The 17,333-nt window shown below is 42.7% G+C and overlaps 1 protein-coding gene across 1 annotated transcript in view; it reads right to left on the minus strand.

The window, feature by feature from the left end:
• The window catches only part of DENND4A (DENN domain containing 4A), a 66,345-nt gene extending 49,250 nt beyond the window's left edge, over nt 1–17,095 (minus strand). The window contains exons 1-4 of the mRNA XM_081171353.1: nt 16,768–17,095; nt 6,444–6,773; nt 5,640–5,889; nt 3,249–3,318 (exon numbers count right to left, since the gene is read on the minus strand). Coding sequence (XP_081027479.1) covers nt 3,249–3,318; nt 5,640–5,889; nt 6,444–6,751 — 628 coding nt within the window. The 5' untranslated portion in view covers nt 6,752–6,773; nt 16,768–17,095. The remainder of the gene's footprint in view (nt 1–3,248; nt 3,319–5,639; nt 5,890–6,443; nt 6,774–16,767) is intronic.
• Between the last annotated feature and the right edge of the window lie 238 nt (nt 17,096–17,333).

A 17,333-nucleotide genomic window follows, 5' to 3' on the forward strand; every position in this document is an offset into this window, starting at 1 on the left:
GGGGTGGGAAAGGAATATAAATAGAGGGAATTTGCCAAATAGCTTATAGCATGGGTAGGGAAACTAAGGCCCAGGGGCCAGATCCGGCCCAACTGCCTTCTAAATCTGGCCCACGGACGGTCCAGGAATCAGCATATTTTTACATGAGTAGAATGTGTCCTTTTATTTAAAATGCACCTCTGGGTTATTTGTGGGGCCTGCCTGGTGTTTTTACATGAGTAGAATGTGTGCTTTTATTTAAAATGCATCTCTGGGTTATTTGTGGGGCATAGGAATTTGTTCATTTCCCCCAAAAAAATATAGTCCGGTCCCCCACAAGGTCTGAGGGACAGTGGACCGCCCCCCTGCTGAAAAAGTTTACTGACCCCTGGCTTATAGTATCCTTGGCTTGGAGTAAAGGGAGTGAGGTGGCAGGTGTGTATCACAAGGTTACAAGGAGGCAGGAAAGAACGGAAATATTTTCTTTTGGTATATTAGCATTAATACTCTCATGTTTGGGGCTGGCTGGCAGTCCTAAGACTATGTCCTTTAGCACTACATAACACAATAGGAGAAGCAGGGTTGACCCAATAAGTTTTGCTGCCTGAGGCAAGAAACACAACGATGCCCTTTCCCCCATTCTATGTACCAACCAGGCCAGCAGCTGAATATTACTTCAAACACAAAGCATCCTCCACCACATCTGAGGCCAGCAGGCTAGCTTAGGGAGAATGGGGCTGGCTGTGGGGTGTCCAAAGCTCAATCCTCCAACATGTTGCCACATTCCCTGCCCCTACCAACATCTGCCACCTGAGGTGGCTGTCGAATTCTGCCCTATGAACAAACACAAACCCCTGTGTTGCAGCTACACTATCCAGTGATCACTGATCCACTAGCATGATTCCCCACTAGTATGAATATTTCATTATTCGCTGATGAAGACTTTATTCTGAAACAGTTGAACTATTCTTGATATACTGTCCTTTTGAGACTTCAGAGAGATATCTTCCTTTGAGACTTTTGTGAAACGGCTTCCAGTGTGGAGAGCCAGTGTGGTGTAGTGGTTAAGAGCGGTAGTCACGTAATCTGGGTAACCGGGTTCGCGTCTCCGCTCCTCCACATGCAGCTGCTGGGTGACCTTGGGCCAGTCACACTTCTCTGAAGTCTCTCAGCCCCACTCACCTCACAGAGTGTTTGTTGTGGGGGAGGAAGGGAAAGGAGATTGTTAGCCGCTTTGAGACTCCTGAAGGGGAGTGAAAGGCGGGATATCAAATCCAAACTCTTCTTCTTCTTCTTTGAGAGGCAGCTTGGCGTTCCTCGCTATTCATTGATTTGTTTGATTCTTTATTTGACTCTGATGCATATAACAACTTGTAGTTACTTGTATATTTTGTGAGATGTGTTGTATGATATATACATCATTTTGAAGTGGCTTATTCGTATATTTTGAACTCTGTCCTATGGCAGGGCCAGCCACGAGGAGACATTTTCAAATGGGAAGAAATTAAAAGGTGTCCTTTCTCCCTTTCTGCTCCTGAATCCTTGCTTCTAGCTTTCTGCAAGCCCTGAAGGGATCATTGAGGATCCTTTTCCAGAATGCCAAAAGTCCTGAATAGGAACACTCCTTTTAGGGTTGAGGACTGTTGCAAGTCCCCACTTGCTCCTACTAATACTGAACTCGGGTTCCTACAAGTTTGGCAGCAACACAGGGCCTCTCAGAAAGAAATCTGGAGCCTCTGCATACTAGGTGGACTCTGCAGACATGCAGAAGAATATGAGTTGGCAAGTTAACAAAAAAGAAAATTAAAAACAAAAACATGGTCTGAGAAGGACTTGTGCCATGGGAAACACACTGACAACCCCTGTTCTATCTGCTGAACCACATCGGTCCTATTACAGACAGCATTGCCACTTGAACTGGTTTCACAGCTCCTCCAGTCAATCCAATCCAATTTCCCAGCAATGAAATCAAAATAACTCAACATTTCATTCTGCTTATTCAATAGAAGGCATACTGGATAAAAGCCTCCTAAGCGATGCTGCGTTCATTTTAACTGGGCTTGCCCAGGCAAGCTCCAGAGAGAGGATGAGCCTCTGTACTTGGCAGATATACCTGTGTGCTTCCAAAATATCCCAATTAAAGTGACTCAGGGTTGTGCATTCCCCCTCATTTTGTTTTACAAAAGCGTAGCAACGAAAGACCACCCATTATGCCGTATCAAAAACCATTACTGGACCTCCCATTAATTCCAAAAGTGGTTTGCTACGCAGAGAAGTGGGGGAAGAGAAAGCTTTTCATGAAAAGTAACCGCAAGTCAAATTCCCCAACAAGGGAAGAAGAATGTGGGCAGCATGGAATACGAAGGCCCACGCATAGCTCACCACTTCATTTTGGCCTTGAAAATTGGACCTCCCTCCTCTGCCTTTTACTTCTGCTCCCCTTCCCTTCTCTTTGTTTGCATCTCATCTGTTTAGTTTGTAAGCTTGATGACAGCTCCTGTCTCTCATTTTTTAAAAATGTCATTAATATGAGCTACTTTAGAAGTCAAGAATGGTCCAGAAAATGGAATAAAAATATAATAAATAAGCAACCTCTGAAGAAGAAGAAGAAGAAGAGTTTGGATTTGATATCCCGCCTTTCACTCCCCTTCAGGAGTCTCAAAGCGGCTAACATTCTCCTTTCCCTTCCTCCCCCACAACAAACACTCTGTGAGGTGAGTGGGGCTGAGAGACTTCAGAGAAGTGTGACTGCCCCAAGGTCACCCAGCAGCTGCATGTGGAGGAGCGGAGACGCGAACCCGGTTCCCCAGATTACGAGACTACCGCTCTTAACCACTACACCACACTGGCTCCAGTCCCTCCAGGCCCACAGAACCAAGTCTTTATCCTGTTTGTCATAAATGAGAATGTGTACACACCACACATTTAAAGCAGGTCTTCTTCCTCACACTCCACAACACACACACCCTAAATCCTAGGAACTGTAGTTTGTTAAGGGTGATGGAAATTGTAGGTCTGTTTCAGGTAAACTACAATTCCCAGGATTCTGGGGTGTGTGGGTGTGTTTTAAATGCATAGTGTGTAGGCTGCCTGCCTCTCAAAGTGACATAACATTCTTGGTCTTCTTGATATTACAGAATTTTCCCACGTCAGTGCAAATCCAGTCTAAGCTTACATAAAAGAATTAATCCATAAATAGAATTGGTCTACTATATGCAGCCAATAAGCATTACTGCATTATAAATAAATAAAACCTACAGATGACTTACCAGCTTTGTATGATATGGTGTTTGTTTTTGCCACAGACTTCTTATAGCACAAGTATACTGCTGAGCCCCACTGCAAGAGAAGTGCAGAACAGGGTGAATTAGTTGACTAGGCAATGTAGAAAGACAAGAGTACAATGCCACAAGTGGGAAGGATAAACAAGCCTGATCAGACAACTTGTAAAAGGTCAAATTATACTCCTTTAAAATCAATTCAATGATTGTAATGAATAATGGAAGCACTCTTGTGTGTCAGATTAAAGAACCCGACTTAAGGCAAAAAAAACACAAACTATTTTCCTGGGCAAGCCCTTTCACTTGATTCATGCTGAGGTTTAAGTATTCTGTAACCATGCCTGAGTCTCTTAACCTGTAATTTTTCACTCTATGACTCATTTTTAGCACAAAATCTCATACAATTTCATAATTTTTGAACAGTACCAACTTCTCTCTGCTGCTGGCAATGTGTCAGGTAAACAGAAATTTATAGTATCCTGATAAATTTTGTCACCATTGGTAAACCCAAAGGAAGACAAGAATAAAAAAGAGGGGGCTACCAACAAATGTCTGCAGCCCATAAACACTTTTGGAATGTAAAATGAGTACTTTCATGCACTACATAAGCCATAATGGGTACTACAAATGAAATACACTTGATTTTTTAGCTTGCTCAGGTTTTGTATATGTTTTGGAGTAGCTCAGACAGCATTCATACCAGAGAAATGAGAAGCAAATATTCATTCCCACTGATTTCAGTAGCATTTTAATAACTTCAGTTTATAAAAAACCTTGCGCAGCTCCTACTTATTGCAAAACAAATGATTATGTGCCATAAGTGAAAATCATGAAAGATGTAAAAGCCCTATTCCAGAGGCTTGCTCAGAAAACAGCATACATTCCTACTTCAAATAGCCATGAATTCTGGAATGTGTTTTAACTGAGTCCATAATTTGAAACATTTTAAGAACTGTCTTCTAAGCTACCCTGTGTATATCATAGTTCCTCCTACCCCTCCAGCACACACGATTTTATGCCTTTTCTTTTATCCTAGAAAGTGGCATAACGACAATTTATCATTGAAAAATACCACTATGGCCCAGTGAGATAAATAAAATTTTTCAGTTTAAATACACATGAGAAGGGCTTGCAAAAAAATAAATAACAGGGGCTTTAAAAAAATCAAATCACTTGACAATGATTTGATCACACAAAAGCAAAAATGATGGAAAATAGCAGTGCATTAACCACAGGCTTTCATGCCACAGTGCACCTGAATCATACTGTTTCTATTGAACAAATGCTATCACCAGAAATCCATTCAATTTAACTTGCATTTAAAATATTCTACTGAAAACCAAGTAATGGTATCTTATATACTTTTTGTGCAATTGACTATTCATATGGAAGGCCTGCAAGAAGTGCTTTCCCAGTGTTCTGTGTAACTAACAGGCATCAGAAGATGGTGGAGTAGACTGGATTCGTTAACACTGTGACAGCAAAGAGGACTTGAGGGAACTTTTATAGAGCATGCCAACAATTATTACTTTGATAATGAGTAGCAGGAAGACTTAAAGAAAGAGAACTCTTCAATCATGTTGATGCGACAAAAATAATGTATTCAATATATTATTCAACAACAACTGAGCCTCCATATTCATAGGCAGCCTACGTCTCATTATCAGATGCTGGGAGTAAAGAAGAGGGGGAAACTATTTTGCAATTTTGTGTCTCCCTACTGAGCTATGGTTGGCGGAGGTGAATTAACTAGGGACTCAGCTACACAGCTGCAAAAAACCCCCTTTAAATGTGTTGTAAAGTGCAATATACAAATGTGGCACTAGAAGGAGACAGTGAGCTATGCAAAATTCAATGTATTTTTCAAAACATTTTTTTAAAAAGCATTTTTACAGCGTTTTTTATATGTGTGTAGATTCCACCTAGGTGTATCTTAGTCTATCCAGCAAAGCAATTCTTACTTTTTTTTAAGTACTTGCCTTAGGACTGCACAGATAACTTCATAAAAAGCCGCTTGCAGCATTTAATTTATACCATTGTCCATAGGGCAAAGAGCAGATAACACTGCAACACAGCAGAGAACCCTTCAAGGGATTATGGATTGCTCATGAGAAGTTGACATTGTTGAGACATGAAGAAGAAACTGGCACAGATCCTCTGGAATCTTACAGGAGAGTGGGATTAATTAGAAATATATATGTCTACTCCAACCTGGGGTTTTTTAATGCCAACTGGTAACTGAATGTTATGCTTTGTAAACCACTTAAAAGCCTATTTTGTCCTTAAGAGGTATATAAATTAAACAATAACAACAACTATATTGTAAGCATTATAAATCCATTAAAGAGTATTTTCTACAAATCCAGAAGTCCACCTTACCATACTGCTGTTCAGATTCTTGTCAACCTTGCAGAATGTGTGTGGTGGGGTTTCTCCCTTACTTGGTATAATTATGCATATGTCTGTGACAGCCAAGGTATTCTGAGTCATGTTCTCCAAGGCTCTTCGGAATGTGATGTATACTTTTTGCGATGAAGCACCACCGCTGATATTTGCAGGGCGGCCATGCGGAGTGGCTTGGATGATTTCACAACCCTGTTTTAGTCTCTCTTTCCCATCATATAAAACCCTAGACAGAAGACATACCCAAAAACACAATGACAGGTTTTTAGAAACAACAGGTAAGGAGTATTGCGGGGAGTGGGAAGGAATCCTGCTAGGCTCTGCCCATAATAGACCACAGTCAACTATGCTCCATTCATGAAGCAGCAAGGGTTGGGTTGCATGAATGACATGCTCAGCACAGGTGCAACTGCAGAACCGATCCAAGGCTTCTGACACTGTGTCTGCACTGAACCAGCAGTGCGCCAAGCTCCTGCTGCTTTGCTCTTTCACTTCCCCATCTCGGTAAGTGGCAGTGACACATGGCACTGGGAAGGAAGGTCAGCAACACAGTCCCACCTGCACCCCACCTCAGAGCAGACCCCACTCCAGTTTCTCCCCTGAATTGCCAGCTCTACAATTCTACGATTCAATGATTCTATATCCATCAGGTTCTCCCCCAATTCTGCCTCCAAACAAAACCTAACGGACCAATTTTTTTAAAATAAAAAGTTAGCAGATCTATTCCTTAGTAGTGCAACTTGAATATATATATATTTAAAGCTAATAAAATTTACTCACCCCAAGTCAGTAAGTGGGGGCTTGTTTCTCCCTCTCCTGTAGCACAGATATATTTGTGGTCCCACAAGGCTGCCATTGTTGAGATCTGCTGACAGTCCTGATGGAGTAACATCTATGCATTTGTATCCATGAGGCACTTCCTCCCCCAGAGATTTAATTATCACCGCCACATCTGTGATTGGCTCTTTTGGCTTTGCAAGCTTGTGACAAGCATCGTTGAAGTGGATTTCCTCCTCTAGTGGTTTTGAAATATCAGTCAATCCTGCCACAACAAAGTAGTCAGCAACACGGGCCCCTCTGTCTTCCATCTTCCATCACAGAACGATCTGGCTAGCAAGGGATGAAAGAAATGTGGGATATGGTAAAACTGAAAGAACAAGAAGGTCTCTGAAAACCACCAACCTTTAAGAGTACACTGAAAAGCATTACATTTTTCTCAGATGCCGCTGCCAAGTTTTGTTCTACGTAAAACAGACTTTTCTCTCTCCTTTATAATGAAATAAGCACATGGCTTACATACCCAAGTTCCAGTTTCAATAACGTTGGCACAAATGTGCTAGCTTATGAACAGCTTGTTGAGTTTAATGTGCCTGCACAGATGTGAGGCCCACAAGCTCACACACTTGCCACTATAATGAGTTATCTTTGTAATAAACTGCATTACTTATCAAAATAAAGGAACGGAATATTTTCCAGCACCAACATCTTCGGGAGCACACCTTCTGTATATTAAATGTTAATTCAAATGAAAACCTATCCTCAACTATCACAAGTGTCTTGGGCCAATGAAACGAAACACTCCTAAAGCTACAGGGCATTATATAAGCATCTGCTCTTAACAGCTTAAATGATGCAACAGAGCTTAGTCACTTGCCTAGTGTCCCCCCCCCTTTTTTTTTTTAGAGCAGTGGGTAAAAGCAGAGCAAACAACACAAACGTCTTCCTCATGGAAATATCAGAGTGTATAATGGACAAACACAAAGCATTCTTTAAATGGTAAACAGGCTGTTCTGAAGAACCAAGGGAGAAAGAACTGGGTTAGACTACGAATTACCAGTGCGTGAAGACAGCTTGGAGACAGACTGGAGCTGGAAATAGGCAGCAGATTTTTCAGAGCTGAAAGTAGCGCAAGAAAGGCACTATCACTCATGGTGCACACCCTCATCTCACCATCTGATCTGATTAAACAGTTTGCCAGGCTTTTGTGGTACCTCAAAACCCTGCAGCACTGTGTGAACAGTGACTAAAATAGAACAAGAAAATGCGTGTATACAGGATAGGCTATGATGGCTCTAGCATGGCAGCCTTGATGTTTTATTTATACTATTGACATATATTGTGTAACAGTCACTCATCATTTTATCCACTTTGTACTCTAATGGCCTAATAGCTGTTATCCCAGCCATTCAGTGATGGCATTGTTGTTGTCTGATTGATTTTATTCTGCATTTACTGATAGTTATTACATTGCAGAAGACCTCTTTTTTTTTTTAACCTGTTGGCAAGCATACTTGAATCAATAAATTATTCAAGCATCAGTATAAACTTATCTTTTCCCCCTGCTCACTCAGATTCATTCTGTGGGTGCATGCAAAACCCAAGGGTGAAGTTTTTGAAAGCCAACAATAGAAGACAGACGGCCTGACACAAACCCTTAAAAAATACACTCATCACGTTATCAGTTGAGCAATGCCGAAGTCTCTCAGATATCCATCCTGCCTCATCACAGGAAACTTCCTTCCCTTTTTGGACTTCCGAAACGTCACTAACCACAAAGAGCAGCAACTCATTTTGGCTTATTGTAGCATTTAGATCAGGGTTATCTATTATCCTTCTAGTTCAAACCCAGCTGAGAACATGTGTTCTACCATGTAATAATCTAAGAAATCCTAAAGGTTAAAACAGGAAACCACATGCTACTAATAATATGGTCAATTTACCAACAGACAGCTTTTGTTACTTTGATACAGATTCTGTGCAAGCATAAAATAACTGCAGAATTTGTTACTGATAGCAGAATTCAGCAGCAGTTTATATCCAGGCACTGGATATAAACGTATTGACATTATGGCTCTTATTTTTCCTTTGGCTAACAGATTTATCTTAAGAGATCCCTAGCCATGGCACAGAACTACGATTCACAAGGTCCCCTTGGGAGACTGAATGGCTTTTTAAAAAATCTGTAGTACAGTATAGATGTACTGAAAGGGAAAGTCAACATAGATTCATGGCACACTTTATGGCCACTAAAGGAAAGATCATGTGGATACACAAGAGGAGATACTTTCTGTCAACATAAGAGCACATGCCACATCTATCAGTGTCAATATTATATTGATTAGGTGGCGATAGATAACAGAATACTTGGGCTCTGGACAAAACAACACAGAGAGACTGGCCTGAAACAGGGCAGATGCGCTTGTACAAAATCTTCCTGCATCTGCTCAGGGATATATTTTTCCTGTTTCCACAGACACACACAAACCCTTAATGCGGGTGTTAGCTTATGTATAAAAAGGGTCAAGAGATTTGTTTTTAATTGAAATAAATCAATACAATTTCAAATGCTTTCCCTCGAAATTTAATTACTCCTCTGAAAAGTAGTCTCCCCCTCCCACTCACCATTTTAAGCAGATGCATGGAGGTTGCCCAGTTGTATAAAAGCCAACCAGACACTCTGGCAGAACAGAGAAAAGAAAACAGAGATGACTCATCCCCAAGCTGAAAAGTGCAGTCCTCTCCATCCAATCTCTATAAAACAAGCTAATCCTCCTTCTAAATTTTTAATTCTCAAAGATGAGGCAGGCTAGGATATTAGTGAATTGCAGGTTTTGAAAACAGAATTTAATGAGGTCTCCCACTTAAGCTAGTTTCTTACTGACTAAACTTGCAATTATTATGGAGTCCATTTCTGAAAAATTATAGTTTTACCTAATCTTAGCACTTTTACACTTTTAAAGATAAAAATAAATGTTTTTCTTTCCTCTCCTGTGGAATGTCAAAACATGCTACAAGTCCCATTTCCAGATACAAGACTCAATGTTCCAAAAGCTACTTAAGATTGGGTCATTTCAGCCTCCTGCTATGTCATATGATTGTTGCTCAAGAACCTCTGATTTCATTTCTGGAAAACTGAAGCAACATGTTTAAATCAAACACTACATCAATGCCCTCTTTTCATAGAATCATGGAATGGTAGAGTTGGAGTCGCATTTAGCTGTGCGGACGAACCCTTATTTGCAGATAAGTCCTGCTGAATTTAGGGAGCAAGCCTAAGCTCCCAGATAGGGGGCCCAAATCACAGGACTTCCAAGTTGGAATGGGCCCAAAAGATAATTTAGCCCAACCCCCTGCAATGCAGGAATCACAGCTTAAATAATCCATGAGTTGGCCATCCAACTTCTGCTTAAAAACCTCCAATGAAGGAGAGTGCACCACCTCCCAAAGTAGTCCATTCCACTGTTGAACAGCTCTGATGGCAACATCAGAAAGTTCTTCTAGTCAGAATGTTCTTGTAATCTGAATCCACTTGTTTGGGTCCTACCGTCTGATGGGCTGTTGGATGTTGCAAACCTGCCCTTCTGCCAGTGAAGAGGCAGGTTTGATGTCAGAGGGCTTGTTATGGTGGCAGCAAAGTCTGCCACTGTTATTCCACAATCATCAGTGCTCAGATGGCAGCATGGTTTGAAAGGGAGTATGTCATGAACTCTGAGAAGGCCTTGGGGTCTTCAGAAAGAATAGCATTCCAACCATATAGTTATTTCCCCCCTCCCATAAAAACCAATGGGATAAACATTTTTAAGAAAGTAAAACTCTTTTAAAAAGGGGAGGACAGAAGGAATAAAGCTGTTCCCCAGCTTCCATCCAGGCTGCCACAAGCCTAGCAGAACTGAGGGAGTGGTGTTGCCTCCGTCACTGACACTCCCCCCCCCATTCACCCCAAGGACCTTCATAAAATTGTTCTGCCTGTGGGACTCAGAGCAGTTTTACACCATACATTTAAAGCACATCTGATGCACATTTAAAACACATGTTGTTGTTGTTTAGTCATTTAGTCGTGTCCGACTCATCGTGACCCCATAGACCAGAGCACTAAAAAACAACATAACTTACCTCAAAGAGTTAGGGGAACTGCAGTTTGTTAAGGTTGCTGGGAACTATGGCTCTATAAGGGAAACAACAGCTCCAAATAATCTTTTGAGGAAGTTACAGTGGTGCCTCGCAAGACGAAAAGAATCCGTTCTGAGAGTCTCTTCGTCTAGCGTTTTTTTCGTCTTGCGAAGCAAGCCCATTGACGGATTAGCGGATTAGCGCTATTAGTGGCTTTTAGCGGCTTATCGGATCAACTGATAAGCGGTTTAGCGGCTTAGAAAAAGGGGGGAAAGGAAAAAAACCCCACAGGAACTCGCAAGACATTTTCGTCTTGCGAAGCAAGCCCATAGGAGATTCGTTTTTCGAAGCACCTCCAAAACGGAAAACTCTTTCGTCTAGTGAGTTTTCCGTCTTGCGAGGCATTCGTCTTGCGGGGCACCACTGTATGTGTTTTAAATGTGCACTGGATGTGCATTAAATGTACTGTGTGGATCAAACTTGTCAGCAAGCATGCATAGGACCCAGCTAGTCCTAGTTCAGGATATTTAGATTTTATAAAGTGCAAGAGCCCAGTCTATCAATTTGGGGGGTGGGGGGGAACCAGCAAAACAAATGATTTGTGCACAGAAGTGGGACAGGGCAGTCAATCTTCGTTGCCCTTAGTTTTACTTTGACACAAAGATTTTTTGCTCTATTTCCTATAAATAAATCTGACTTGATAAGAAATTACAGAGATCCCAAGGAAACCTCTCATTATATAGGGCTCCAGTCTGCAACTAGCTTTGCCAGAAGGTGACTTATTGACAGTACCATGTAAAAGCCTCAACTGATTCCCCACATTTATAAAACCTTGCAACCACAACCACTGTTCTTTCCATAACACACACACACCTCTGCTGGCTTTGAGTTTGTAACTGGGGGGCCTAAAATGCCTCCTAAGGGAGCTAGATTTGACTCAAGAGCTGCCAGTTGCTGACACCTACTTTAGAGGGATGATGGAAATAATTCCTATGATTAATGATTATATTTAGCACTACAGTTCTGAATCTTCATGCAAATTAAAAATATAAAGTTATAAATGAGTTATCTGCCCAATACTGAAATCAATTTTCCACCTCTCACTTGGAATCTTGTCCTTTCAGTATTTGCCAGAGGCTGCAATTCTAACCCCCCTTACCTAAGAGTAAGACCCATGATTGAATTCAATAGGACTTACTTCTGAGTAGACAGGACTGCAGTTAGGTAGTAAGCACTAGGATTGTGCAGATTAGTTCTGCATTTAATCATCTAGAAAGTGAAATATTTAAGTGCAGACTGACAGAGAGTGTAGGGGAAACGTGAAACTTACTAAAAGGCAAATTGCGCTTTCTTCAAATGTTCAGTTTGAGTAGCCACATACAAAAACTCACTTTCCAACTTACACATCAACATGCATCTTGGTTGAGAGTGGGTCAGATACACATTTGTGCATTCTTTAAATAGAACATGAGATTAGCAGAGGCCCAAGGCCACCAACATAATTAACAAGCTGTTAAGTGTTATTAGTATCTAGCCTGCTGACTTTTCTAGTTATTAGATACAGGACAGCAACAAAAAGTATCAGCCTCCAGAGCATAAACTGTTGCTATGTTAGTTGAGGTACACTAATCCATCCATTTTTAAGGTCACCTGCTGTATGTAACCAAGAGAAATGCATAACAAAAAAACAAAACACACAAGAGGGTGAGCCAAGACGGACCTGCCATGAAGCAAGGAGAGATCAGCATAAACTGGCACAACCTGAGTGCTGTTAGGGGCAGCAGAGTGAGAGGCGAATGGATCTGTTGCACAGAGCACTATTATAAGAAGCTGTCTTAAACAGAGTAAGGCCACTGATCTGTCTAGTTTAGTATTGTCTACACTGACTGGCAGCAGCTCTTCAGGGTTTCAGACAGGATTTTTTTCCCAGCCCTACCTGGAGATGCCAGGGCTTGAACCTGGGACCTTCTGCATGGGTCCATGTGCCAGATGCTCTACCACGGAGCTACAGCCCTTCCCTTACCACAGGGATGTCCAACTGGTCGACCGTGATTGACAGGTCGATCCCCGGATGTTCGCTGTTGCCCACGGGACCCCTCCCGACTGTTGGTAGTGAAAAGCAATGCAGTGAAAGTCCCTGCCCCCCCCCCTGTTGCTGTATTCCTCCGTTGCGTCAAATGGGTGTTCTTTAATTGTATTTTGTTGTTATGAAACTAAAATAGACGTTACCACTGTGACTACCCCCTAAAAAAAGCTCAACAACTTTGTCTTCCACATTCCTTAAAAAAAAAGCCCAGCAACTTTGGCTTGGCCCCCCCCCCTAAAGAAAGGTCAACAACCTTGGCTTCCCACCCTCCTTTCATGGGTAGATCACTTCCAGAATTTTTTTACTGGGAGTAGCTCACAGTCTCTTGTGAGTTGGACGTGCCTGACCTACCACATCTTTCTATAGCTCCTGCTCATTTCAATTAGGTGCAAGAGAATTTCCAGGTAGATTGTGATACTTGCTACTTAGCAGAAAGTTGGGTGACATTTGAATTTCCCATCTGCATCATCATGCTGTGTTGGGCTAACCCAGAATGGACATCACCAATTCATCCTGGATGGCAGTTTATGTACTGTTTGAGATCAACTGAATGTTTTCTGGACAGAAACCTGAATTTATTCCTTCATTCAGAGGGGTCAGGCCAGCTCTTTGCCATGTTTGTAACATGGCAGGGTCATTAGAATCTTGTCCAAAATCAGTGTCTGCAGAAGATTTATAGCTGTAGGCAAGTCACTGCCTTGCTTCATCTTCAAGTCAGTTCAAGGCACCAAAAGCCTTAAAAAAGAGGCTTGCTAGACAGAGACAGACAGATGGGTAGATATGAAAACTGTAGCATAAATATATGGTAATAGAACCCCAAGATTCTGTTTCTACCACTACAGAGGTCTATTACTATTGTCATGCAAGAAAACATTATTAGTCATCCATAATTGGGGGAAAGTATTAAACACCAGAAACACCTAACCATTACTGGCAACAGTCTAATTTTATTTTAATCAAAAGAGTTCCCTCTCATATCAAGTACTCTGCTATTATAAAGCAAAGTTATCATTTCAATTACAAACAGGAAAGGTTGCGGGACAAAATTACCTAACCACTTTTATCTAAATAAAACAAATCCCAGGTGTCTAAATAAAGATGGGGGCATAATGCCTCCTCCAAAGAATCCAACTCATAGAAAATAATGGACGCACAAACTACCCAACACCCAGAGTGAAGAGTAATTCGAATGTGTGACTATGATGTGGTGCAGAAAAAATTGCAGTGCTTTTCTTCCCCCATAGAAAATGTTGCATTTCATAAATTCATTAAAAACACTTAATGGATGCCAACTGCAAATTAATATTAGGAAGGTTTGGCAGTTTGAAAGTTTTTAGTTTTGTTTGTTTACTAAATGCAAATAAAATAAACATGCTAAATTAAACCACTCTCTAGGGCAACAGAAAACTTCCTCATATAAATTACCCTAACTTGCAAATGAAAACTTTCCAGAAAGTTTTTCCAATTCAAAAGTTTCCAAAAGTTCCACATTGCTGGTGCATGATGAAAGTTAGTTATAAAGACTACCTAACATTTTAGCAGGTGGCCACCTGGAAACACCAGAATTGCTGTAACGCTTTGTAAAATTTACCCCAGCATTTCCTTTGCCACACCCCAATTCCTTCACTAATATGTATTCAACAGTGATTTTTCGATAAGTACACAAATGAAGCTTACTTGCTAACCTGGTTCCCCAAACATTCCAATCAACTATAAAACCACCTTTTCTAACACCCCAGTATTTTCCCTCTTTCCCCCCTCTCAAAGATCAGCCTGGCTTCTACCATTAACCTGCCTTCCAATGTACCAGTGTCATCTTTGTCAAATAGCACCCATCTCTTCCTCTTCACACACACACACACACACACACACACACACACAGAAATAGTAGTCAGCCCCACATACATCCTCATCCTCATTATAATTTAATTCAGTTATGAATCACTTCCTATGAAGCATCTCAAAGCAATTTCACAACACAACACAAACAACTGCATTTATAAAACAACTGAATATTTAAAAACAATTTCAAGCCAAAATATGCTTCTATATACAGTGGTACCTCGGGTTAAGTACTTAATTTGTTCCGGAGGTCCGTTCTTAACCTGAAACTGTTCTTAACCTGAAGCACCACTTTAGCTAATGGGGCCTCCTCCTGCTGCCGCGCCGCCAAAGCACAATTTCTCTTCTCATCCCGAAGCAAAGTTCTTAACCTGAGGTACTATTTCTGGGTTAGCAGAGTCTGTAACCTGAAGCATATGTAACCTGAAGCGTATGTAACCCAAGGTACCACTGTAATAGCATGTATCTATACACATTTCCCCAAATTAAACAAGAATAAAATAAGCTTATCTCTGCTGAAGAAGAGCTCTGTTTACCTTTAAAGTTCAGGGCTTTCCACGGAAATTGGTTAGTCCCATAAAGGTAGTATCTTAATGGCCCTATGGATTTTGTAGTAATGGACCAAGCTATAAATAAAGGAGCCTCAAACTTGGGGCTGTTTCCACATTCACAACAACCCTCACAAGTTAAACCTAGAAATCATTCCCAGTAGCATTATCCCACATGTCAAGGTATCATTTCTACAGAAGAAATCCAAAAGAAGAGGAAATACCCAGTCCAAACCTCTGTTTTTTCTTTATCTCCTTTCAGTCAAGCTGCTTTCACAGTGGAGTAATAACTGCTGGCCTGCCTTTCAGGGCTGTTGTTATGGGGTGGTGCAGGAAATCTGAACCTGAATTTGTACAGTATTAGGTCCCCGATTGCCTGACCCCTTTCCTCCCTTTTTACTGAGGTGTGTTTGGTCTTTGAGCGCAGTACTTACTTAAGTTTAAATGGCCACAGCTCTGTGGTATAGCCTATGCTTTGAATTAAGCAGGTCCTAGTTTCAATCCCAGCATCTCCTAAGTCTGAGAAAGATGCCTGCCTGAAGCCCCGGAGAGCTGCTGTCGGTCAGTGTTGACAATTCTAAATTAGATGAACCAATGGTCAGACTTGCTGTGAGTCAGTTTACTGTGTTCATTTTGCATTTCTCCATAGGAATGAATGTCAGCTACGCGCTCATATGGGAAAAGGCAAAGACATGCTCTTGAGAGACCCCGTTGCGCTAGGAAACTAAACTATCACCTTTGCTCTTGATGAGCCCAGCCATGGGGTCAAACCAATCCCATCTGCCTCATCACATCTTAGCATCAGCCGCTTGGTCACACTAGAGTGTGACGGGGGGGGGTGGGGTGGGAGCTGCTCTGACATCTGTTACATGTAACTGAATGTTCAAATTCTGGTGTACTTCGGCATTCACAAGCAGACGCTTCCCAAGTCCCCCAAACTCAAGGGACAGGCTGGTGAACATTGGCGGGTCAGCTCACCACGAGGCAGAGAGCATCAGAATATACCGAGGTCCAAAAAAACCCCCAAACCACAGAAGAAAACATACATTTCATACATTCCTGAGGCACAGTCGACATTCACACGTAACACCAACATTCGCCGAATTTTGAACATAAATAAATAAGACTAGCCAGAAACAACTGAATGGATTATCCCTTTCTTTTAAATACTTCATAGATTTGGGGGGGGGGATTGCACACATGACACCCCCCCTTCTTTTAAAATACTTCAGCTTCATTCCTAAACAGATTAAAACCACCGATGACACCGGGTTGTCCCCAGCCACGTCGTGCTCGGGAAGAGACCCACGGGAACTAATGGGCCTGAGCACATTCATTCCAAAAGGTCTACTCCGAGTAGGGCTGCTAACCCATTTCTTTCCTTTCTTTTGAATATTATATACTCCAGCATCTGGCATCACCCACCGTCATGTCTCACACGCGCCAGTTGCATCATTTCGTCGTCCGTCCGTCCCCCCATCCTAAAACCACACACGCACAACACGCCAGGGAGATGCCCCGAAATTGCATATTATTTTCTCTCTCTCTCCCCCCCCCCCCGCCTCGCCATCGCCAACCCGCTGCCCTAAACATCCCAGTGGAAGAGCAGCAACGGCCGCCTTCTTCCCTTGGCTCCGTTATTTGGTGGTGGGGGTGAGAGAGAGGTGCGCATCTATAACAGAAGCAGCGCCCCCGAAAGACAGAGGCAGCCCGCCATCTCTCGCCCCAGCGACCTCACCTCAGGCGGGGGCGCTGCTCCCCAGCGGCAGCATGAATGGAGGGGAGACACAGAGAGAGGGGGTCCCCTCGAGGTCCCGAAGCGCTTTTCCCTCGCCGACGCGCGGCTGATCACGAAGACAGCATCGCCTCTTGTGGCATCCTCCTTCCCCTCGCGCGCGGCAGAGGCAGCGGCGGTGGCAGCAGCAGCAACAGCGCCGCCTCCTCCCTCGCCGTGTGGGCGCCTCAGGCGGGATTCCCTCCCCGCCTCCCCTCAGCCGCCGCCATCTTGGCTCTCTGGCGGGGGACGGACGGAAGAGGAGGAGGAGGAGGAGGGAGGCCGAGGGGCGCGCGCGGGGAAGGGAGCCAAGCGGGGGTACCTCGACGGCCTGGTGGCCAGCTCTCAGGACTCCCTCGAGGGTTGTTGTTTTTAGCGGGATTTCCAGTGTGGGATGAGGGGGTGGGTGTTTTGTTTTAGTTTATTTATGTTCCTTTTATTTCACAAGGTTTATACAGTATAGTATACCTCTTGGCTGTGTAGCAAGCCAGCGCCCCCACCCCCGTGAGGGGGTCCCATGTGGGGTCTCT

The sequence above is a fragment of the Podarcis bocagei genome, assembly GCF_964188305.1.
Source record: "Podarcis bocagei genome assembly, chromosome: 14".
NCBI lineage: Eukaryota > Metazoa > Chordata > Lepidosauria > Squamata > Lacertidae > Podarcis > Podarcis bocagei.